Genomic DNA, 24,735 nt, shown 5'->3' on the forward strand with positions numbered 1-24,735 from the left:
ACCTGGAATAAAGCGGTCACCGGCCAAGAGGAAGACACATACCAAAGATAAAGACTAGCTCATTCAATTCTCTTCATCTCTTTGCATTCTGGTACTTTTAGTTCTTCATTTTATTAGCAGGGAGGCTACAAGCCTAAGATGCAAAATAATACTGGAATTACTATTCATGCCTGATGGGATGTATCTTCAGGCCTTGAGATCTATTCACATCAACACATAGATTCACTTTCATACCTTTAAGTAGTTTAATCAATAAAGGTGTTATTCCTAAAATATGAAAGTATCATTCTCTGTACTCCTGTGGTTGTTTCCTAGTTCACTGAGCAACCCAATTAGGTACCAGCGTTCTGAGGTGTGGCACAAGGAATGGCTCATTACTGAAGAGGAAAAGCATATGTTGGGTACAGATGCCCCACAGGCAACCCATCATAACCGTTAAGTAGTGGGCATGTACCACTCAAAAATAAGTAGCAGGCTGATTTTTAGCATGGCAAAGTTTTTCTGATTAAATGTTCAAAAATTGAACATTTTCGTGAATTGATGCTTTCTAGACCTTTACTTTTATGCATCTCTGAACCAGACGAATGATCGTTGTTTACACTCTTCTGTTTTCAATTAAAGAAATTTGAAAAGTCAGAAACAATGTTTCCTTTGGTTGGTGACACAGCGTGAAACATTCTTGAGCAAGAATGAAAAAAAGAGAAATGGGTTAGAACATAAAACGCGCTCTCCAAATCGTTAACGAACAGAGAGAAAGAGAGCCTTGGAGCGATGGGTGGCTGGCTGAAAATGGCGCTGCTGCTCTGCCTGGTAGCAGCTGGCTCCTCGGTGCCCCTACCGGCGCATCCTGTTACCAGCGAACAGTCCCAGCTGATTACCAACGCTATTGAACTTCTAAACTTTGCAGCCAAAGGGTCCGTTTTCAGACTCCTGTTTCATGACGTCGAGCTGGTGAGTAAATTCGAAAGAGCTTATGAACCTTGATCCCCTTGGCAGGCCCGGTCCTAGGATTTTTAGGGCCCTGGGAAAAAATGAAAAAAAATGATATGTCATCACAGGACCTGACCTCATACATCACAGGGCAATTAATCTTATGTTGCATTGAAGTGACTTGCAAAAAGCAACTACTTGGGACTAGATATCAGTATAACGGATAAGAACACAAATCCCCCATATATTTTAAACCTTTGTTAGTGGATTACAGTAGTCCAGCTGAATGGAAACACTTGGTGCAGCTCTCACGAAAATGGTTATCTTTACTCCAGTGTTCCCTGTCCAAGATTAACTGTTTACATGCACTTTTCTTTAGGCAATCTAAGGTGCACAGAGGGGATTTACACACAAAACAAATTCTTTAAGTGCTTCACTGAAGTTGTAGTGGGCACTTGAGCACACACGTGACCTCAGCCAGGACCTCAGTGGGCATGGCACACAACAAACAGTTTGGCACCGAGTCGTTTACTGCAGAACACCTTAAAGTGGTTATGTGTTTGAAAATAGACTCAGCAGGCACAGACATGTGATGCTGAAGAGAGATATGGAAAAATGTGAATCTTGGCTGGTACACGATGGAGCAGTCAAGAAGCTTGAGATTGAGTGGTGTTGGGATGGAGCAGGCAGACATTGTGTGGGGTAGGGATGCAGCAGGAAGAGATTGGAGGGGTGTAGGGATGGGGCAGGCACTGACTGGGTGGTGTAGGGACAGAGGTCAGGTTGCTTACGGGAGCAGCTAGAACTGCAAAGGAAAGCACAAGGGGGTAGTCTTGGGTTTTCTTGGCACTAGAGCAGCAGGGCAGCAAGTGAAAAAACACCTACCAACAAATACCTGCCCCCCTCCCCATGGCCTTGTAGACATCAAACAGCACGGTGAAGCCCAAGAGAAAAGAGCCACTCCCCTGACCCTTCTGCCCATGATATTGCACTGCAAGGCCCAGGACAGGGGGCCACCCCTCCCAAATATCACTCATCACAGGTTAGATAAATGCATGTGTTAGACTTCACTGTATTTCTGCAATGAAACAGTTTGCTACAAAATTCACATAGCACTGCAGCAGTGCATGATTTTGCACCACAAATGAGCAGTAATTTGCCAGATTGAGCTCTGATAAGACTGACAGCATTTAACTGCTACTTGAGTCTGGAGCCCTTCTGGATGGTCTCAGGTTGAGGAAAACTGGGTGCTGTGTTAAGCAGGTTATAAACAAGGAGGCATATAGCAGCTGAAAAGCTCAATTTAAAGGAGATATGTTAGTGTAGAGTTGAAGGGTTGTGCTTCAAATAATAGTTCTGGCCAAGAGGCGGACACATCCTAAAGAGAAAGACTAGCCATGCAATCCTCTTCGTCTCTTTGCATTCTGGTACTTTTAGTTCTGCATTTCAATAGCAGGGAGTCTACAAGCCTCAGATACAAAATAATACTGGAATTGCTATTCATGCCTGATGGAAGGTACCTTCAGACCTTGAGATCTATTCACATCAACACATAGAATCATTTTCATAACTTTAAGTAGTTTAATCAATAAAGGCTTTATTCCTCAAAAATGAAAGTATTATTCTCTGTACTCCTGTGGTTGTTTCATATTTCACTGAGCAACCCAATAAGGTGCCAGGGTTCTGGGTTGTGGCACAAGGAAGGGCTGATTACTGAAGAGGAAAAGCATATGTTGGGTACAGATGTCCCACATGCAACCCATCATAACCGTTTAGTAGTGGGTGTGTACCACCCAAAAATAAGTAGCAGGCTGGTTCATTGCATGGTGAAGTTTTCCTGCTTAAATGATCAAAATGTGAACATTTTCATGACTTGATGCTTTCTAGACCTTTACGTTTAAAAAGGTCTGCATCTCTGAATCTAGCAACAACACCAAAAACACATTTGTTGAACTGCTCTCAATAGTGTTACTTTTAATGTTACTCGTATGCTATAGAGATATCATCCATAAACCCTCTACAATCTTGGAACTGTAAAACACATGCAGTGTGAAACCTGGAGGGCCCTTCTTCTAAGCACAGGAGCCATGATCCAGCGCTGTGTGGCCCAGAAGAGGGCCATCCTTTCTTGGGCTTCCCAGCAATGATGCAGTGCTACAAGGCCAGAAAAGGTTCCCTCCCCATGATCACTGAACCATGGCTGCTTTTCAATAGCATGGCCTGTATTTTTATGTCAATGCTTGCAAATCACTTGAAAAAAGCAGGGAAATGTGGCCTTTTTTCAATTTTGCAATTTAAACCGCAGCAAAAGAAGAAAACACATGAGATTTTTGATTGTTTAGAGTTGCTTTAATTTATATGCAAATGATTATAAAAGCAAGCACATTGCTATGATATAGAAATAACAACGATTTTACACATATTCTTTTCCACCTAGCAGAATTTGGTCCCTCCAGGGTAGTGAAATGTAACAAATGACCTGTATTTTTGTGAGAAATGTGGCAACTCTCCAGGGCTGTGTGGCCCTGGGGCATTGAGCCACGGTATAGCACAGGCGTAAAATAGGCCCCGCAGCCTCTGTGGTGCGGGGGGCCCAAGCTGCAGGGGGCTTCCTCAGAACAGCACTCTGGCCGGAGAGCTCCTGATTGAGTCCAGAGGGAGCCCCTCCACGTACTTTGCAGGGAGGCCCCCTCAAGGTTCGGCAGGCCAGTGCGGTATAGTGCTACAAGGCCTAGCCAAGGGGCCCCATCCCCTGGATATCACAATGCTGGATCATGACTGTGAGGCTTTGTTGAGGAGGTCTACCTCCACAGGCCATGTCATGTTGGATAGAGGTGCCACTGGCGATGCTGCGAGCACAAGGTAAATAGTTTTATTTACTTATTTTACTCCTTGCCGTCATATGTCCGACTCCACTACCCCCACCCTGCCCCTCCTCCACCCCACTGCACCACAGCACTCCCTCTGCGAGCTGCCACTGATATCTGGTGTTTGTGGGCACAGTACTTTTGTACTAGGGTTGACACCTTTCCAGAATGAAAAACACCAGACTTTAATGGAGTTTTAAGAGTGTGCAAAGGCCTGGACATGATACTAAATAGGACTATGAATAAAATCTAATCTATTCATTTGTAACATGACATGTATGTGTGTACTTACTTTATTAGTCAGGAATCATTAACAGAGCTCTAGAACACATTTAAAAGTGTTTTCTATTTATATTTGCTGTTTCAAGTATGAACAGATAGATAATCACAAAAATACAGTCTTTAAGTGATTTTGCTTATTTTTCTACTGGCTGAGATATTAAAATAATGGTGGTGCTGGTAGACAACTGGCTAGGTGGGAACTGTATTTGGGACATTTGCATGAAGTAAACTGAGACACAGTAATTGGGTTTCTGTAGACTGGAGAAGTGAAAGCAATGGAGACAAGTAATTAATGGTTCTGAATAATTCACAGGAGTTCATTTTGCCGCCTGTGAATAAACACACTTATTCATCGTATTCACCCAGCAGAGTGGGTTTCAGACATTGATCCTTTTTGGTCCCAAGTCATTAGCAGCCCCTTCAGACACACTGACATTTTACTCACCTGTACAATGTATCTCAGGAATGGTAGTTTTGATTTTTAACATGCTGAGCAGTGTTTTAGTGGGCAAGGCCCCATCTCTGATGAGCTCTCATTTCATTTCTGTTCTTTACAGTGCCTTCTCAGCAAAAGAAATCTTTAAGACAAAAAGAATTTGGATGACAGGATTAGAGGCTGTATCTGACTATATTTTGCTTTTTGGCAGTATTGATAGATGGTTATGGTTTCAGGAATGCAGCGTTTTGTAGACCAATGTGGCACTTAACCCTTTCGATGCTGATGACGAGCTCAGCTCGTCATCACCCACGGGTGTCGTGTGCTGATGACGAGCTGAGCTCGTCATGGTGCCACTAAAATGGCATTTTCCAGCACAGGGGGGGGAAAACGGCCAGCAGCCATGTGGTTAATGACACCACAGGTGGATCCCAGTGACTTGGTGTATGAAGCTCATCGGTGCGAACTTCTGACGTGCTGGGAAAGTGACTTTCTTTGCAGCCATCTGCAAAAAAATCACTTTTCCAAAAGTCCCTCTTGGCGCCTTATTTTCCAATGACCTGTAAAGTTGTTCTGAGTCCCACTCAGCAACTTTGTGAATGAACAACGTCAAGTATGGATGGCTAAGAAATCACAACCCTGAACACCTCTCCTTGAGCCAAATACACTGAGTGCTGTAGTATGATAACTCTCTTTAGTGTATTTAGTACATGAATTATTTCTTTTCTTCTAAAGGTCTATTTGCATTTCCTACCACCTGGTTGATCTCCACCTTGCTGCATTTCTGTTTGCAGCGTTATCTTTAGATTATGGCTATCAGTGGCTGGGCTTCATAAACCAGTTTGATTCCGCTTTCAGTGTTAACATTCTGTATAATGTACAATTTTATCTTGTGTGAGAGCGCTGTACCTTTATGTATGGCATATCTGGCAAGTTCTCAACCATCAATGTGCAGATTCTTTGCAAGGCTTCTGTTTCCTCACTTGCTTTACATCAGCTGGAGTTGCACTTTCACTCCAAGTGCATGATGTATTGATTCCCATACTTTGACAGTGACCCACATGACAAGCATAAGCAGTTTGTTTCGACCACAGCAAACTCTTTGGGGGTGCACGGTCATTCATCGGGTTACTTATCCATTCTCTCAACACCATTTGTATAATTTTTCCAGCCTAGATACCTGCCAATGACTACACCACGTAAGAAGTTTAGCATTACACATCTTTATTCTACTGAGTGTAACAGCAGCCTCAATATTCTAAAACACGCTTTCATGGCATGGTGCTCTGACACCTACGTCACAGCTCTACTGAGTCAGTTAGGAGTTAGGAACCAAAAGGGTTCAAACATAAAATTTTGCAAGACATTACACAGGCTTAGCTGCCATTCTGGGGAAATTGTACACCCTGTTTTAGTTCCTTCACTCAAATTCTTATGAAGGGGTTTAACATCATCCTTGTGACTGTGGGATACTGCAGTCATGGGAAACAGATGTTATAATTTTGTTTCATAGAGAGGACATGTCTCTAAACAAACACAGTTTAAATTGACACATGTTTTTGAGATAGGATGATTCAAAAATATATACTGTATTCTTTCTGTCCTTCTCTTTGAGGTAATCTACACATTGATCGCACCAAGCCAGCTTGGGTATACATCTCAGGGATGGGTACATCTACATTCGCAACCAGTCGTGCTTTTCTCATACACTGGGCACAGAAAGTGGAGGAAATTCAAGTTTTACTAGGGGGGCGTTTAGAAGGCATTTGAGTAGAAGGAGTAGGCGTTCCCCTGGGAGACAAAGGGGAAATTTAATATACCGGAGCAATTGATAAATTGGGTAAAGTTGATAAGCGTGGCTCAAATCCACCCGAGTGACTTACCACACTCACCTATAGTAACTCAGTAAGAAGTCAGCCGGACAGTGGAGAAGAATAAACAGAGTAATTTTATTAGGCCTCAAACTCCCATATGAGAGGGCCCTGTCCGACCTCACCCCTAAGAGTGCGCCGAGAGGACTAACTCATATCATCACAGCAATACATTATAATGTGGTACAGTGTATTATGGTACGCCCCTTCTGGAAAATTACTGAAACCCAGACAGAGGAACAATGTCCTCATGCAAAAGGCATCTGCACCTGCAAGGGATACATTTGCTATCTTTGCCCAAGGCCGCGGAGCTGAGCCTCAGCGTCTCTGGTGCATGAGAACATTACTGATAAGAGACTTGTTAGTTTCGGCCACAGTTAGCCGAGAAACGAAAACAGCTGCATTAGTGAATTTTCCTATTCCTACGGGAGGGGTGGATGAGCGAGTGCGACTCGCAGGCACAGAGTGATACACAAAATGGAGGCACACGAGCTAAGCTAAGAAAACTAATACCATCACACATATAAATGAATAATCATTTAAGGAGTAAGAATAATGCAAAAACGTGTATGTATACTTCATCAGTTAGACACATGATGCTAACTCACATATGTAAAAAGGAAATGGATGGGGCATCGAAAAGTGAATTCTATCAGACCCTCCTTTTAGCATCATTGGCTAACTGGAGCGTAGCATTTATTTGCCAAAAGGTAGTGCCTGTACATCCAGTCTAGGGGCAGGGCATCATTCTATTCAAAAATATCATCTTCAATGAGCATCATCCAACGAACATCAGGGAGTTCAATAGCAGTGGAGGCAGGATATTGACCAGACATCTTTTTAGGAGGTCGCAAGTTCGTAGCACACATTGAGCAACATGGGGGAAGGCAGTAAACACAAAGGCAACAAGTCAGTAATACACTCACCACACCAACTAAGCCCATTAATATTTTCCAACCCCAAGAGGAGAAAACACCCCAAAGCCATCCTTGTAGTGACCATAAACACTGGATTGGTAACATGGATTGTGGGCGCACAGCTCTGAGTATGGCAATGTTAGGATTCAAAATTAATGTCAACGACTGCTACTAGACAGAAAAGGAAGGTTACCAAACTTCCTTAATATCCTGGACTAGTCCAAGATGTAAACTAATTCTAGATTCCTGCCGAGCAGTCTAATTCAACTTCATATATTCTGAAGAAGTACAATGTGAAATTTACATCAAAATTATTAAATCACTGGTATAAGTACAATAGTCCCAATTCTCATCCAGACACCCGAATCTTGAAATGCGTTTGATCCAAGTTTTAATTTCCAAGTTTCAATGTTCTTTCAAATTGTCCTTAATTCAATCATAAAGTATATTTGGTTCCAAAGTTCATTCCAATTATTCCACAAAATTCAAAGAACATCCACTGCAGCCAAGGCTGCAGTGGATGTTCTTTGAATTTTGTGGAATAATTGGAATGAACTTTGGAACCAAATATACTTTATGATTGAATTAAGGACAATTTGAAAGAACATTGAAACTTGGAAATTAAAACTTGGATCAAACGCATTTCAAGATTCGGGTGTCTGGATGAGAATTGGGACTATTGTACTTATACCAGTGATTTAATAATTTTGATGTAAATTTCACATTGTACTTCTTCAGAATATATGAAGTTGAATTAGACTGCTCGGCAGGAATCTAGAATTAGTTTACATCTTGTAGTGACCATGTCCCGTTATCCTGATGAAGTTCAGTCGCTAATCTATGGAGTTTCTGCACTGCCAAGTTAACTGTCGGGGCGGAGTCAGGAATGTACACGCAGCAAGACGTCCCGATGACGCTACAGGCCCCACCCCTATCTGCAAGGATGACGTCAAGCACCATCCTATTCTGTATCGTAAATAATCTCATAGCCTGAATCTCAACAGACATATTCGTCACAATGTCTGCTTCAGTAATTACTACCTTCTCCATCACCCTGGACAGTCGTCGAATGGCCCTGCTATTAAATATCGGACCCTAAAAGGGCAAGAGACCCTTAGAAAAATCTGTCCATTGTTGCAGGGAAGTATCTGTCTGGTCTACGTCATCGACCTGGAGTTCCCTCCTTTTACGCTGTTCTGGTGAACTGGGAAACCTACGATGAGTCTTGTGATAGTCAGAAGGTGCCACATACACAGGTGGAATCATATAAGCTAGGTAGCATATCCCACCCCAACCTTCAGGCAACCATAAGTACCCATTATCCCCGCACACAAAATAGATGCTAGGGGGAGTAACCAAAGATGGGCTAAGGGGTAAACGTATTGATGCTGTTACGTTACAAGAACTATTGCCAACCTTGATGGGGCCTCTACCCTGTATACAAATAAATGGTGACGGACCCACTACGGCTAAAGGTACTAAAGACTTAACACTACCATTCCCTTTTGGTGGGTGTCTGTAGGACAGGGAGGAATTTAACTGTAAGAAACTTTCTCTAACTTTGTCAGTATCATTTGGAGTCAAAAACCGTCCCACTTTCTTTTCACACGTCTCTATAAACTTTTGATCAAAGCGTCCGTCAGTATATAACCGTCCAAGAGAAGAGGGGGGCATAGGGCGAACTCGCATTGTCATAGTTGATCCTCTGTCTTGCAGTCGAGGAGTCAGGAAATCTGGCTGTTGGAAATATTTGACAAGACCTATTAGTGCATACCATCCCACGCAACTATTCACTGGTGTCAGAGGAAGTGCTAAAAATCTATCCTTCTTGTAAGCAGCAGAAGGCAACAACCCACACACCCAACAATCAGTTATATTATAAATGGCATGATGTAGAGTCTTAATAAAAACATTTTCTTTGAAACCCTTGCGCAAGCTTCTTTCACCATAATCAACGGTAATCATATTATGTTCAGGAATAGCAGAAGGTGTGGGTGCAAACACATGTACAGGATAAGCCTTATCCAGAAAAAACAGTATACCAAGAGTCACAAGAAAGGCAATAAGCACTATTATGATAAGCACTATTTTTCCTTTTCGGGAGAGGGCCAACCAGGGGGAAGCGGGCTCAGGTCTACGAGGAGCCGCAAAAGGCTGCTCCTCATCGGGAATGGGACGACCAAAAGGATGCATTGTACCAAAAATGCAAGAAAATATAAAAAATGGGGAAAGGGGGAAAAAAAGGTAAACTAGAAAAATAGTCCCAGACAGTCCTAAAACCGGCCAGAGGGGTTCTTCAACCCTAAAAAGGGATCTTCTCCCTGTGTCCGTTAAAGCCTCACAGGCAGGCTTGTACCGTCCATACCTTAATCCCACGTCGCTTGACACACAGCAGTTGTAACAGAGGAGCACTTAATCTGGGCCCCCACACCACTCTATAGTCTCATAGAACAGAATCTTCGGCTAAACACCAGGGCTCTTACAAGTCCATCCCTATCACTAAATCTTCTTTTTCAACAGAATGTCCACTAAGCCCTTCTTCCACTGTTCAGTCCCTTACACCTTTCCCTTTTCGGGGCCGCAGATTATAGCGAGTGCTCCCTCGCACTTCAGGGTCTGTAAACAAAACGGGTATATCTGGAGCAAGAGTTGGACCCGTTAATTCCTGATCACTAGTATCAACGGGAGTATCGGAGCTTGCAATTTTTTCTTTTCTTCTTCTCGGTGCACTTGGCTCTGCACGTGACTTTTCACTTGACTTTTCACTTGGCTCCCCTCCCCTCAGTGGGGCATCAGAAAAAGGAATGTAGCTGGGCAATTGGTAGTGTTCTTCATCAGCAACACCCTCTTTTACCCATTGGTCATAGGGTAACGGCAGGGGGACCTTCTTGACATGCGACGCATGGGTCCACGCCTTCCTGCCCTCAACTTGAAGTGCGGTACGCGTCGTCAGCAGGACCTGTCTCGGCTCGGACCATCTGGGATCCAAACAGGATTTCCGCTGATATCTTCTGACGACTACCCAATCCCCGGGTAGTATGGAATGTCCGGGCCCCTCTGGCAACGGCTTCAGGGTGTCTGCTACCTGTTGATGAATAGAACGAAGATCTTTAGTCAAAGCATACAAGTAATCTATCAACAGTGGATGCTCAATGTTGGAGAAGCACTTTGGTCTGGGTACCCCCCACACGTTGGCCGGACGGCCAAAAATCACTTCATAAGGGGAGACACCCATTTTGGAATTGACAGTGACTCTGGTAGAAAGCAAAGCTAAGGGAAGGGCGTCTGGCCAACGGAGTCCTGTACTCTCCTGTATTTTGGCCATTTTCAATTTGAGCGTGCCATTGAATCGCTCCACTAAGCCCGCAGCCTGGGGATGTAGGGCCGCGTGGAACTTTTGTGTTATATTCAAGCCTTTACATATATTTTTGATGAGCTCAGCATTAAAGGATGTACCGTTATCACTCCAGATCACCCTAGGCAATCCGAAGCGCGAAAAGTACTCCTTAATCAACATTTTAGCTGTAGAAATGGCTGCGCAGTCCTTAGTGGCATATGCTTCCACCCACCTACTAAAAGAACATACAACCACCAGGACGTATTTCAAGTTATTAACTCGTTCCATTTCTATATAATCCATATGTATCACCTCAAAAGGAAAAGAAGGAGGTGCAAAATTCCCTGCTGGTACAGGTGTTCCCTTCCCTGGATTGTGTCTCAAGCAAACCATGCACTGCTGGACCAGATGTGTCGCCATCTTAGAGATATTCTTATTACTCCAGACCGGGTCCAGCAGTTTGCATATACCCTTGGCACTGATATGTGCCGGACCATGTGCCATTGTCACTACCGGGAGAACGTATGCATTTGGAAGTAACCATCGTCTTTTGTCAGTCACATCTGTCCAACATTCATCAGAATCCAGCCTCCCCTCACCAGCTTTCCAAGCCCTCAATTCTTCCTCAGTTGCCTTTTCCTGTATATTCTTTACACTCTGTACCGTATCTGCAAACATGTTAACGTCTGGTACCCATCTAGCTGGTCCTGCCACAAACATTCGTGGTAGTTTTGTCCGCGCAGTCTCTTTTGCTGTTTGGTCTGCGAAGGCATTGCCTCGTCCCACATCATCCACTATTGTCTTATGTGCACTGCACTTTATCACAGCCAGTCGTCTGGGTAACGTCAATGCTGTCAGCAATCGTAATATCAATGGACCATGCTGTATACGTTGTCCATGTGAAGTCAAAAATCCCCGTTCTGCCCACAGTCGCCCATAATTATGAGCCACGCCAAAGGCGTATTGACTGTCGCTATAAATGTTCACGTCCAGTCCTTCACTCAGTTCACATGCTCTCAGTAAGGCTATTATTTCTGCAGCCTGGGCCAAATGATAAGGTATTCTAGAAGTCTCCACTACTGTCTGTAATGTCGTAATTGCATATGCTGCCGTCGATGTACCATCTGCAAGCTTAAAACAAGACCCATCTACATACAACTCCCCATCCCGATCATCTAAGGGCTTGTCCGTCAGGTCTATTCTCCCTTTCGTCTCCTCCTCTGTCCGAAACAAACAATCATGTATGTCATCGTCTTTTGCGTCTGTTGGAATAGGTAACAACGTGGCAGGGTTCAGAGTGGCACACCTCTTTATCGTGACATGAGGTGCGAAAAGGGTCATCCCATAACCAGTGAGACGAGCACTAGTTAAATGCTGCGTCTGTGTTCTATTTAGCAAAATGTCCACAGCATGTGGTACCATCACTGTGAGATCTGAACCCAGTACAAGCCCCGCCGATTGTCTTATGGAGACCGCAGCAGCCGCCGTGGCCCTCAGACAGCTCGGCAGCGCTCTTGCCACGTTGTCGAGCATCGCAGAGAAGTAGGCACAGGGTCTCTGCTTCCCTCCGAAACACTGTGTTAGGACAGACAACGCACAAACTTCCGCCTCGTGTACATAAAGCACAAAAGGCTTCTGGTAACCAGGTGTTCCCAGAATGGGTGCAGAACATAAAGCAGTTTTTAGTGACTCGAACGCTTCCTGACATGCAGGGGTCCAGGGTAGGGGTTCGCGCACCTCTTTAGTAGTCAGATACAATAGGGGTTTTGTTAGTAATGCATAGTTAGGTATCCACTGGCGACAATACGATATTATGCCCAAGAATGCGCGCACCTCTCGCTGCATGTTAGGTACATTCATATTAGTTATCGCTTTTATGCGCTCTGGCGTCAATCTCCTCCCCACTTTCGAAAGGAGGTGGCCTAAGTAGGTGACCTCCGTTCGACAATATTGAAATTTTGGAAGGGACACCTTATGCCCCTTCTTGGCCAAATGATGCAACAATTCGATCATAGCATCCCGACAACCTTCCTCATTGTCCGATGCTATCAGGATATCATCCACGTACTGCAACATAACATTGCCGGGTGGAAGTTCCAATTCGTCCAATTGTGCCTTCAGTGCTTGACTATATATGCTCGGGCTCTCTGTATAACCTTGGGGAATTCTTTTAAACCTAAAACTTTGGCCAGCCAATGAGAATCCGAAGAGATAACGGCTGTCTTCATGTACTGGAATACTGAAGAAAGCATTCTTCAAATCCAGAACGGAAAAATATTTAGCAGATGGGGGAATCATTGTCAATATTGTAGTGATGTCAGACACCACCGGATATTGGGGCTCCACTACTTTATTTACATGGCGCAAATCAATCACGAACCTATAGACATCAGGTGTATCATCTGCAGCATCAGGCGACCGTCTTTTAAGGATCGGTAGTATGGGGCTGTTACATATGTTCGAGTCTGTCTCCTCCACCACTCCTGACTGGATCAAATCCTGTATTATTTGTAACAAGGCTTTCTCTCCCTCCCTAGGTATCCTATACTGTGGTATCCTGGGTAATTTCGCTCCCACCTTAACCTTTATCGTCACTGGGGCAATGTCTATCTTACCCACATCTGTATCATTGGTAGCCCATAAACTGTCGGGTATTCCTCTGAATTCGGGTGGTAGTGGGTCATCTTTAGAGAAACATTGCAGTGGGCGAGCAACAGTAGGGCCCAGCGTGAGATACACGCCGTCCGGAGAACAATAAATGGTAGCATGCAACCTCTTCAACAAGTCTAAACCCAGTAAATTTTCTCCACAATTTGAAGTCAGCAAAAAGGGTGAATCAACAGTGAAAGGGCCAATCGTAAGGGTAAGAGGTTTGGAAATGGGGCTAATCGCCGGGGTACCTGAAAAACCCACAGAGATATTGTTCTTGCCAGACAGAGCCGCCCCTGGGACCCGAGAATGAGCCACTGAACTTTTCATTGCACCCGTATCTACTAGAAATTTCTGTTGAGACCCCAATAAGTCCACCTTTACATAGGGTCCCCTTTGATCAACTTCCACAGACACTGGCCCCTCGCTCTGTCCTACGCTGTCCTAGTTATGAGAAAATCCTGTCAAATCATCCATAGAATAGTCATCATTGTAATACTGACCGCCACCCCTTTGTAAGTGTTGTCTGTAGGCACTATTGTCAAAATAATTTCCTCCTGGTCTCCCGCCCCCATCTGACCGTACAGTCTGTCTCCTGGAATCACCTCTTCCTCGTCCCCGGCCATGACCAGCGTTCGACTGAAACAGAGGACAATCTCTCCACCAATGCCCCTCTTGTTTACATTTCGCACACTGATTCGGTCCCAGTCTCTCTCCATTGTCACTTCTCCCATAGCCGCCGCCTCCTCGTCCCGCAGCCCCAGGCGAAGCACCTCTTCCCCGCCCCTTAGACACTTGTTGCAACAAAACCCTCGTCTTCAAATCTTTGGCTTTCTTCTCCTGCTTATCCTTACTTTCATTTTCCCTATGTTCGTAATACTGAGCCATGCTAAGAATGCCGGAAGGAGTGGATGTCGTCCACGTGCTCTCCGACGCTTGTAACCTTGCCGAAATCTCTGGTAATATGTTCATTACAAACCTATTAACAAAGAGTCGCAACCCTCCGTCCTGTGACACATCCTGTCCACTGAAATCCATGAACGTCTCCTCAAACCTTGTAAAGAAATCAGAGACTGCCTCATCCTTTTTCTGCCTACATGCAGTCAACTTGTCCCAGTCCACCTTTTTCGGGGGAATAAGGGTGTGCATATACTTAATAATTCGCCCCGGTAACGCCAAAATCTCAGCTTTTGGCTTCTCCCCTGGCTTACGTTCTTTGTCCAAGTCCTGCAACTCCGACCACGTACCACCCAATTCCTCTGCATGATCTGTACCCTTCACCTGCCGCCACACATCGACTGGGACCAGAAGTCCGAAAAACAGTTCAATATCGGCCAAAGTCATTACTGTGGAAGATGCGGCTTCCGTCAGCTCTTTATAATATGCGGTCGGGTTCTTTCTAGAGTCCGGCAACTGAGCCTTCAAGGCCAATACTTCACTTCTCTTCCAGGGTGTATATATCCACTGCTCCTGAAAATGGGCGTCTATGCGGGCCTTGGTGACAGCATTCGTGACCGGATCTACCACCTCGGGTATCTCGGGGTGAAAGATAGGGTGCACTTCACGCATTGGATGTATACCTGGAAAATGGGGTGTACCTGCAGAGGGTAATTCATTTCTATACTGCAATATGGCTTGCAAACTGCGCATCACCTCCTTTACCCCAGTGTTAGCTCTGTAGGCTCCGCTTTTTATATCTCGTAAAGAATCTGGAGCCACACCTCCATACCCCTGCTCCCATAACGTTATTAATATATTTGACATGTGCCACAAAGCATGTTGCTGCATCAAAGGCTCAAAATCTTTCATTGTGGACCAAATGTCTTCAAACGAATAAATGTTATTCCTAGCCCACTGACAGGCCTGATTGGCCACCACTGTTTTCTTGTCCAAACCAACCGTAGAACGCGTGAGCAATTTTCGTACCTGCGAAAGCAGTCCGCTGCCTGCGCCTCTACTCGGTGTTAATAACTCCTGACTAGGGGTAGTGCTGGCGGAGACAGTAGGGAGTGCTAGTGAAAATTGGGAGGGAGCGGGTGAACTGGCCGGAAGTAAGGAAATGAGGGGTGCCAATGATGATGGGGAGGCAGAAATCGCTGCGCCAGGCTGGTGCGGGGCACACGCTTGTGAACCCGAAACCCCATCAGGAGAGGCAGGAGCTGGTAGGGTAGGATACAATGACTGCGGGGCATAGGGAGGAGGGGGTCGAGTATTCAAAATGTCTTCCATCTCATCCTGTTCATCCTCACGTACTACGTAACTTTTATTTTCTTTCAACCTGCAAAGCCTATCTGCGCGCTCCAAACGTTGCTCATTCTCATTCTTTGTGTGTTCTCTCGCTTTCTGCGCCATTGTCTGTGCTGCCTTTTTTAGCGCCCCCTTCTCTTCTCTCAACTTACGTTCCCTAACTTCCTTCTGCCACATTCTTAAGGAATCGAACATACTTTGACAACTACGCCTAGCAAATAATTTATCTTGCAAATAATCCAATTTAGCTACCTCGAAGGAACCTGTCAAGGGCCATTGCAAATCCACATTATCAGCGGTATATCGGTGCCATAGAGTGCCAAACAGGATCGGGGGCAACCCGTGTTTGACGTACATGTCAAAGTTTGGAGTGCCCTCTGGAGGTGCAGGTTGGCTCTCAGCCAATCTAGAGTCTGATACACGACAACAACACCCAAAACATCGTAACTTACTGAAACACGGCATCTCTACTCTGGTGTAAAATAAAACACTTCCTCACAAAATTCGTCAACTTTAATCACTAGTCCGAGCTCGTTCACACACATACAATATACATTGGGGAACCACACACACTCATACACATCCTACACATATAAATCCTTCCAAACACGTGTTACCAAATGGGACAAGGCCCGTCGACCAAGTCCTGGGGAACCTGGACCCTACCGCAGACCGAACAGTACACTAACTGTTCTGAGGATGGAGAACACATCCGCCACCCGAGCGGCACTTCGGATCACTGCGCGCTTTACCACAGGAGACCCACGACTCACCTCCACTGAACCACCACTGCAGGTGTTCAGGGTAAGTTCCGAAGTCTGCCCGTAATGAGCCACGCCTTCACCACAGTACCACCCGGTCGGATTACTACAAAACAATATACACAAATATTCTTCCCACCCCGTTGAGTCTGTAAGAGCGCCTACTCGCACTCTGAGTTCCCCGGAGCACACTAGCCCCAGGAGCGCACCGGCTCCTCAAACCATTGGAGACACCCTAGTCTCCCGGAGCACTCCAGCTCCTGAAACAACAACAGGTGGACCACTCACCTTCCGTATGCGGTACCGACCTCTACCGTTCTCCACCTCCGGCTGCCAGGACCAACACGGTCAGCTCCAAGTTCCGCCTTCTGGACCCCGGCATAAGATCCGAACCGGGACCTCTCCCGATCAGCAGGGTGGGGCAGCGCTGCGAGAACCAAGCTCGGCATCAGATGGGTACCCGACCCACCGTGCCGACCAGCGGGTCCCCGGTCTTCTGCTACCCCCCTACGGGTGAGAAAGATCTTTATCGCGGGGTCCCTATTCGGGCGCCATCTGATAAGCGTGGCTCAAATCCACCCGAGTGACTTACCACACTCACCTATAGTAACTCAGTAAGAAGTCAGCCGGACAGTGGAGAAGAATAAACAGAGTAATTTTATTAGGCCTCAAACTCCCATATGAGAGGGCCCTGTCCGACCTCACCCCTAAGAGTGCGCCGAGAGGACTAACTCATATCATCACAGCAATACATTATAATGTGGTACAGTACATTAGGATACGCCCCTTCTGGAAAATTACTGAAACCCAGACAGAGGAACAATGTCCTCATGCAAAAGGCATCTGCACCTGCAAGGGATACATTTGCTATTTTTGCCCAAGGCAGCAGAGCTGAGCCTCAGCGTCTCTGGTGCATGAGAACATTACTGATAAGAGACTGGTTAGTTTCGGCCACAGTTAGCCGAGAAACAAAAACTGCTGCATTAGTGAATTTTCCTATTCCTACGGGAGGGGTGGATGAGCGAGTGCGACTCGCAGGCACAGAGTGATACACAAAATGGAGGCACACGAGCTAAGCTAAGAAAACTAATATCATCACACATATAAATGAATAATCATTTAAGGAGTAAGAATAATGCAAAAACGTGTATGTATACTTCATCAGTTAGACACATGATGCTAACTCACATATGTAAAAAGGAAATGGATGGGGCATCGAAAAGTGAATCCTATCAAAGTAACTATAACTTTGCACCAAGCAAGCATATATGTAAATGGCCAGGTTTCTCCTAATTTTTACATTCCAAAAGGAACAAATACATAGATGAACTCACTGCCCCATCCTTTATTCAGAACAATACATAGATGAACTCACTGCCCCATCCTTCATTCATTTTGTATTCTCTAGGATAACTCAGCAATCCAGATGATACTGTTTAGGATAGCACAGCCACACCGCTTTTGAAGATAATGTAATTATATATACATAAAACCCCTCATCGTCTACCGGAGAAGTATTCTACTTGGCTCGACAACCTGGTCAATATTCAAGATTTAAATATAATTTTGATAAGACCTAAGTCCAAGTCAATTAACAATCTGCCAAATCTGAATTCCAAGATAAAAAAAGTTACAATTCTCATTTAGAGGTCACATAGAATTGAAAGCGCACATTTGATCACTGACTGCCTCAATGCATATGAGTATCAGTAAATTGAAATATTTTCAATTATCATTATTTATGTGAGTGATTAAGATGCCCCTATTAATGACAACGTAGAAATTGTTCACAGTACCCTACACTTTTTCTCAAGCCTGACCTCTCTAAAGGACAAACCACAGTAACAGTTGAACTCCTCAGCCCCAAATCTACAATAAACACTTCATATTCTTCAGCATGCTTCCCCAAAAAAGATGCCATTTCAGCAATGAATTAAAAATGATCAATTAATTGAAGTATAAATTGCACTGTGAGATTCAAGAAAAACAGTAACCTGTAATCTCTCTGTTTGCAAGGGGCTAGTAAAAAACAAGAAACTCTGCTACCTGGAACTACTGATAGCTTCAAAGGTGTGGGCTCATCCTTAGTTACAAGTGTATTTTTTAATGCAGGCTTGAATCTTTCATTGAAAGCATCCCATTGTTCTCAACCCTCAGTAGTATGTTTATGAAGACCATACTTTACTATTGATTGTGATTCGCTGATTCTTCATTACATCCAAAGCAAGTCAGATATAAGGTGTTAAAATTACTCTGCTATGTGAGGAACAACGGGGCATATTACCAAGATAATGCGATAATTATCGCTTAACACGGTTAGCGGCAATATTATTATCGCCGAGCTCCGCCGATTTTTATAGCAGATAAACCTATTATCAAGGTTTATCTCAAAAGCGATAAAAATCGGCCGAAATGCATGAATATCACTGAAAAGTCAGCAATATTCATGCATTACCGAGCTAATGCTATTAGCCATGTTATCCACCTACCATTGGATAACATGGCTAAGAACTGCTCTGGGCAGGCGTTAGCTTTTGGAGATATTCGCGCTTAGCGCGAATATTTCCAAAAGACGCCTTTGTAGGTAATAGGAGATAGCGATGTTAGCGACTGTTTACAGTCGGCAACATCTTGGCACGCCCACTTTGCATGTCATTAGCGATAAATATCGCTGACATGCAAAGTGGTCCCCAAAATGATCGCTATCTCCTACTAGCTGTCGCTAACTGGTGTTAGAAACAGCTAGGTAATAGGGCGATAAAATTATCGCCGCTTTAGCGGGAAAAATTCCCGCCAGAGCGGCGATAAGGCCCTTGGTAATAAGCCCCAACATCCGATAATATTTCAAGGTACCCAAACAACATGGAGGGTGGACGATGCAGGATCACCCATACCTCCCAGATCTTTCTTGCAAGGCTCGCATCATGTAGGAGCTGACAGCAGTAGACACAACTTTCAGTTTTGCGGAAATGATGATAGGAACTTCAAATGGACGCCAAACTGCACACATGCCCTGTGCTGTAACGGTGGGCAGGTTGCAAACTACAGATCAATGAAAGTGCCACTCAGTTCTTCTTCTGAAAATGTATTTTCAAGATAAAGATATATGTGACACTTCAGATGTTCGGATAAAGTGTTGCTAGGATTTGGCACGTGCAGACTGACCGTTAAAAATGATTTTATAATAATTAACTAGCTATGGTCAATACTATTGCTAGATTTTACTCTGTATATAGTGTATTGTTAACCTGCATCTGTATGCTGTTGAATTAACAAATAAATACCAATGAAGCCATGATGACATTTTATATGATGATCCTCTTTAAAAATACTTAAAAATAAAGAATGAATTACTTTGAATAAATGTTTATTGTTAGGGAAGAACACCTATCTCCTCCATTTGTGTCCTTATCAACAACACAACTAATTCTTGGGAAAACACTCCATACCTCCTTCATGTTTTTCTTCTATAGATTATTTTGATGTTAAAGCTATTTTAAATTCCATTTAAACATTATGTAAACATCATTTTAAGTGCTCTATATTGGTTTCCTAAATTCTAGACTTCACACCAGAGCTCCATTTAAAACATGGGTCTTAACAGCTTTAGAGAAGTGGCGACCATGATGTGAAAGTCTCTTTCTAAATCGGTTTCTGAAACCTACACTAGATACTGGAGGGCTGCTTCCTATTGGGTGTGCCGGTGTCAAAAGATTCTCAGGGCCCTCCCCACAGGGTAGCTAGGGGCAGATTTACAATCCCCATGCGCAGGGCCGAACTGGCCACAGCGGGAGCCAGGCGTTTCCCCGGTAGGTCGCTAGGGTGGGGGCCGGTTTTGGGCCCCTGGGAGGCCGTTTTTGTTACCGGGGTAAGCACTATCGTTCCCCTGTAACAAAATCCACAGAATCTGGCCTTCGCAAACTGCTCAGCTGCACTCCCCCTCACCCCAGGGGGGGCCGGCTGAGCAGTTTGCCAGAGCCGGTTTCTGTTACCAGTCCGGCCCTGCCCATGCGACACATATGCGCCGCTGTTGCATCACTTTTGTGACGCAGTGGCAGCGTAAACAATGCAGCCAATTTACAACTTGACGCATCTATGGAGATGCGTCACATTGTAAAGCCCTGCGTCACATTATACCTGCGTCAGGTATAATGAATGCAGGGTGGGTGTTCCAATGCAGGAAAGCCTCATAAAAGTGACGCAGTAAAATCTACAAGATTTCACGGCGCCACTTCTAAGACGCCACTGTGTCAAAACCTTATGCGTGCTTGAAGCAAGCATAGGAGTGACGCAGTACAATAAGTATAGGCCTCAATATGCATTGCTGGAGTTGTGTCATGCTTGAGACACGACTCCAGCAATGCGTGGCTTTTGGGCCAACAGATGCATCAGAATTTCTAACGCATCTGTCAATCCTTGTGCCATGGTGTGCTGTATTGTAAATACGGCGCATCCATCACAGCGCATCCATGGCGGCGCAAGGGTATCGCAGGCTGGCGTAGGTAAGCTGAGGCTTCTCTACAGATGCGTCAGGTTCTTGTAAATCTGCTCCTTAATTTTTTTAACTCTTTCTTTCTCATTCTTTGCAGATATGTTTACTTCCTGTAAGGTCTCTAAGGTCCCAATGCTCTGTCAAATTGCACCTTGAGACAAAATATTCTCTTATGGTGAATATGTAAGATTATACCATTGTTGGAATCGCTTCATCCTTGGGAGACTTAAGCAGCCAACAAATAATGCATGTCTATTTTTATATTTTATCTCTTAGCCTGATTTGCCCAGGCTTCCAAAATGATACTTAAATAGATTAACTGGCCCAAGTGACAATTTGTCAACATCTACTCCCCCTCAGATTCAATTCACCGTTCTGTATGGTTCAATGTCATCGTACTAAAACATATTTTAACTGACCATTTCGACACATAAGAAACGTTCCTGTTTAAGTGTACTCAATGTTATGGATAGACATTTGGAGTGATGTTACCAATCTGTTTGTAATTTACTCTCTACTGTCTCAGGATGCAACAAGAAGTCCCCAGCAGCTTAACTTCACCATCAAAGAGACAGAGTGCTTCATAAGAGAGCAGTCTGAGAAAGAAAACCTCGAGGAATGTGACTTCAAGGATGGAGGTGTAAGTAACCATGTGCCTGATGTAGACAGTAGCATTGTCACTAGAAAAACAGATAGAAAATGAACGAGACCTAGTGGATGTCGTGTTTTTTTATATCAGGTACCTTGATAGTAAGTTGTCACTGTATTGATCTACATTTTCTCAGCTACAAGTGCAACATTCCAGAGTTTCCTATTCTAAAAAAGACCCACTTCATCTTCCAAATCTGGATTCAGCTCAGGGCCAGAGAAGGAGGGTGGCGGAGGGGAGGGGAGGGGGTGGGTTGTCATATAGCACATGGGACAGGTAGAATGGTAACAAATGGTTTTGCACAGCCCCAGCTAGACACCAGTATCATGGGAGACGAGGAAGAAGAAATTGAAAAAAGAGAGAGTTTTTTTATACTTCTTCTGATCGGTCAACCGAGTTGCTCCAGCAAGTGGTATAGCAGAGACCCATCGATCCCAGAGAGCCTTGTACAGAACTGTAGATGAATTGAAAGGTATTAAGAAAAATGTAATTAAAAGACATGAAGTCTTTTGATAATGTAACGTGACATGAATTATGGCCTGATTTCGAGTTTCGCGTCTGAGTTACTTTGTGACAAATGTGGTTTTTATCTAGTCCACTTTATTATAGGTGTATTATATATTATGACACCTGTAATAAGGCGGATAGGATATCTGTCACGTTTGTGACAGAATACCTCTTCACAATACTCAAAATGAGGCCCCTAATCCTTATAGCAATACACGAAAATGTTAATTCTTTAATAAATGCTTTGCAAAGTTTTTTGTGAGTCAATCAAGTACATTAGTCAGAGGGACTGATCTTCTTACTCTTACAGATTGTGAAAGAGTGTTCTGTAAGTTTCTTCACCGGCCAAGGATTTGAAGCCCCAGTCGTTAATTGCACCACGTTGGAGCAAAAGGTATGATTCGCAGTTTCTGTTCTCTACATTTATTTGCTCTGTTAATAATAGGAAAGCAATCAAGACGTCATCCTGGTAAAGGTAAATCCATTGACAAAACCATGAGCAATACTTTAGAATAGATGCAGGCATAACTCCAAATTTTCATTTTGTAGAAATTCTACAGCAAAAAAGCCAATCCTGAAAAGACAGTTGAATCTGGTGGCATTGACAAAAGCAGAGACATCCTTCCAGTCACACCTCCAGTGCATACAATTTATACTTGTGAAAATAATGCCTGAATAATATGAACTGTTACGAATTTTAAAGTGAAAAATGGGTTACATCTATATATTATACAGCGCAATGTTTTGATCAACATTACAATTGTATTATATTCCCTTTTAACCATATTCTGGCAGATGCATCAACGTAGCCTTTTGCTATTCCTAAATAGCGATTTTTAAGGAATCGGTATTTAGGAATAGCAAAAGCCTATGCATGTAGGAATCGCTATTAAAATAGCGATTCCTTAACATTCCTTAATTGCTAGTCGCAATTAAGGAATGCTGTCCCATTCATTCCTATGGGCCTACAGGCCCATAGGAATGTATTGGAGATTGCATGAGCAATTAGCGAGTACCAGTAGGTACTCGCAAATTGCTCATGCAATTTCGAGGGTGCAAGGGTGTAAAAATGACAACCTGTTGCACCCCTCAAATTGATCTATGCACATATGTTGTACACACACATGCCCTAAGGGCATGTGTGTGCGCAACATGAAACCTTGAAAAATGCACAAAAGTGCTTTTTTCAAAGTTTTAGCAAATTACCATGAAGTCCAACTTCATGGTAATTTGCTCCCCCTATTAGCGCATTCGCTATTTTTTTTACTTTCATGCATTGCATTTAAGGAATCTCAATTTGGGATTCCTTAAATACAATCGCAATTTAAGGAATCTCAATTTAGAGATTCCTTACAACGTAATCAACGTTCATATTATATTGTTTCACAAACTGTTTCACATCTCTTAAACTAAGTTTATAGTTTTTATGTTAACAAATGAAGCCAACTTTAAACAAATTAAGAAAGCCGTTTCTGAGCATGACAAGTGTTGGGTTTGTTTGAAAAATATTCCGAAAACATTTTTGAATTTGGTCGTCCAGCAGAAATCCTACCTGGTGGAGGTACATTTTCATTAGAAAATGCCACTGTGCCATGCTTGACCAGAAAGCTTGAAATTCTGCACTGTTGCCCACCTTCATCTGGAATCATGAGGAAGAACTGTTGATTGAACAAAACATTTTTGGGTTAGCTTAACTTCGTCATCCTGAAGTTAATCTGTCGCCTTTTGTGGTGGGGTTGCAATTTATGTGAAATGTGGGGTATTCTCATCTTGCAACCACCTGCACCCTGGAGTCAGGGCAGTTTCTAGGTGGTTTGCCGCCCTAGGCGAGAATTGAAAAATGCTGCCCCCTCTCTTTTACTATCAAAACTCTCTCCCCCTATCATCCAGGCTAGAAGACTTGTGGCCTGTAGAGCACTACAATGAGAAATAAATGTGACAAACAAGGTGCCTCAGTGGACTAATGCAAAAATGATTGTTTGTAGCTATCTCACTAAAATCATTTGATCAGACCTAACCATGCTCACTCTATGGCAGAGAATAAAAGAAAAATCCAAAAAGCCGCACCAGCACTTGCAAAGAATAGTCCAGTAAACTTCAGTCATGATAGTGGTCATCAACTGCCATAACTGAAGCCAGCTTGGCCTTTGTAATTTACCTTACACAGTTACTCTAGCAATGTCAATTTTTTTTTTTACTGTTGTTACATAGCTAATATAGTTACATCATTTGTGTTGTCATACAGTTACATAGAGTATAATGAGTTGGAGTATAGTGCCATAGTTTGTATCAATATACAGTTAATTATAATGTACATATACAGTATAGTTAAACAGCAAAGATCCATAGTTACCGTAGCTACATTGTGTTACTCATACAGTTCTGTAGGTGATGATATGCAATTATGTGACATATAGCTAATTAGTATTGTTGTACAGTTTCATATGTATTGTATTTCAGGTATTTTCTTAGCTGTGTGTATGCACTAGTTCTTTGGTACAGCCCTATAGGTACAAAGCTAATCTATTAAAATGGTATAGTCATCAAGTTACCATTGATCACAGAGACTGGGCGAGTCACATGTGCCTGGGACAGGATCCACCACCGATGCTAATTATTTCATTCAACTCTCCAAGAACCAAAACACACGGCACTCTTGGAAAGCACCCCAACTCCGGCTCAAGAATGAGTCTCTACAACGCAACTGAGCCATCCACAGAGCCACTTAACCCTGATTCGCGTAATATCCTTCCATACTGAAGATCGTACGCAGGTGTCGGTGTCTGTTCT

General features: G+C 43.7%; 1 protein-coding gene across 1 annotated transcript in view; it reads left to right on the forward strand.

Moving 5' to 3' along the window:
* The first annotated feature begins 738 nt into the window (after positions 1–738).
* LOC147685234 (cathelicidin-1-like) overlaps positions 739–24,735 on the forward strand; it is a 134,596-nt gene continuing 110,599 nt past the window's right edge. Inside the window, exons 1-3 of the mRNA XM_086941130.1 lie at positions 739–951; positions 21,316–21,429; positions 22,256–22,339. Coding sequence (XP_086797256.1) covers positions 772–951; positions 21,316–21,429; positions 22,256–22,339 — 378 coding nt within the window. The 5' untranslated portion in view covers positions 739–771. The remainder of the gene's footprint in view (positions 952–21,315; positions 21,430–22,255; positions 22,340–24,735) is intronic.

The sequence above is a fragment of the Lissotriton vulgaris genome, chromosome 10 (genome assembly GCF_964263255.1).
Source record: "Lissotriton vulgaris chromosome 10, aLisVul1.2, whole genome shotgun sequence".
Classification (NCBI taxonomy): Eukaryota; Metazoa; Chordata; class Amphibia; order Caudata; family Salamandridae; genus Lissotriton; species Lissotriton vulgaris.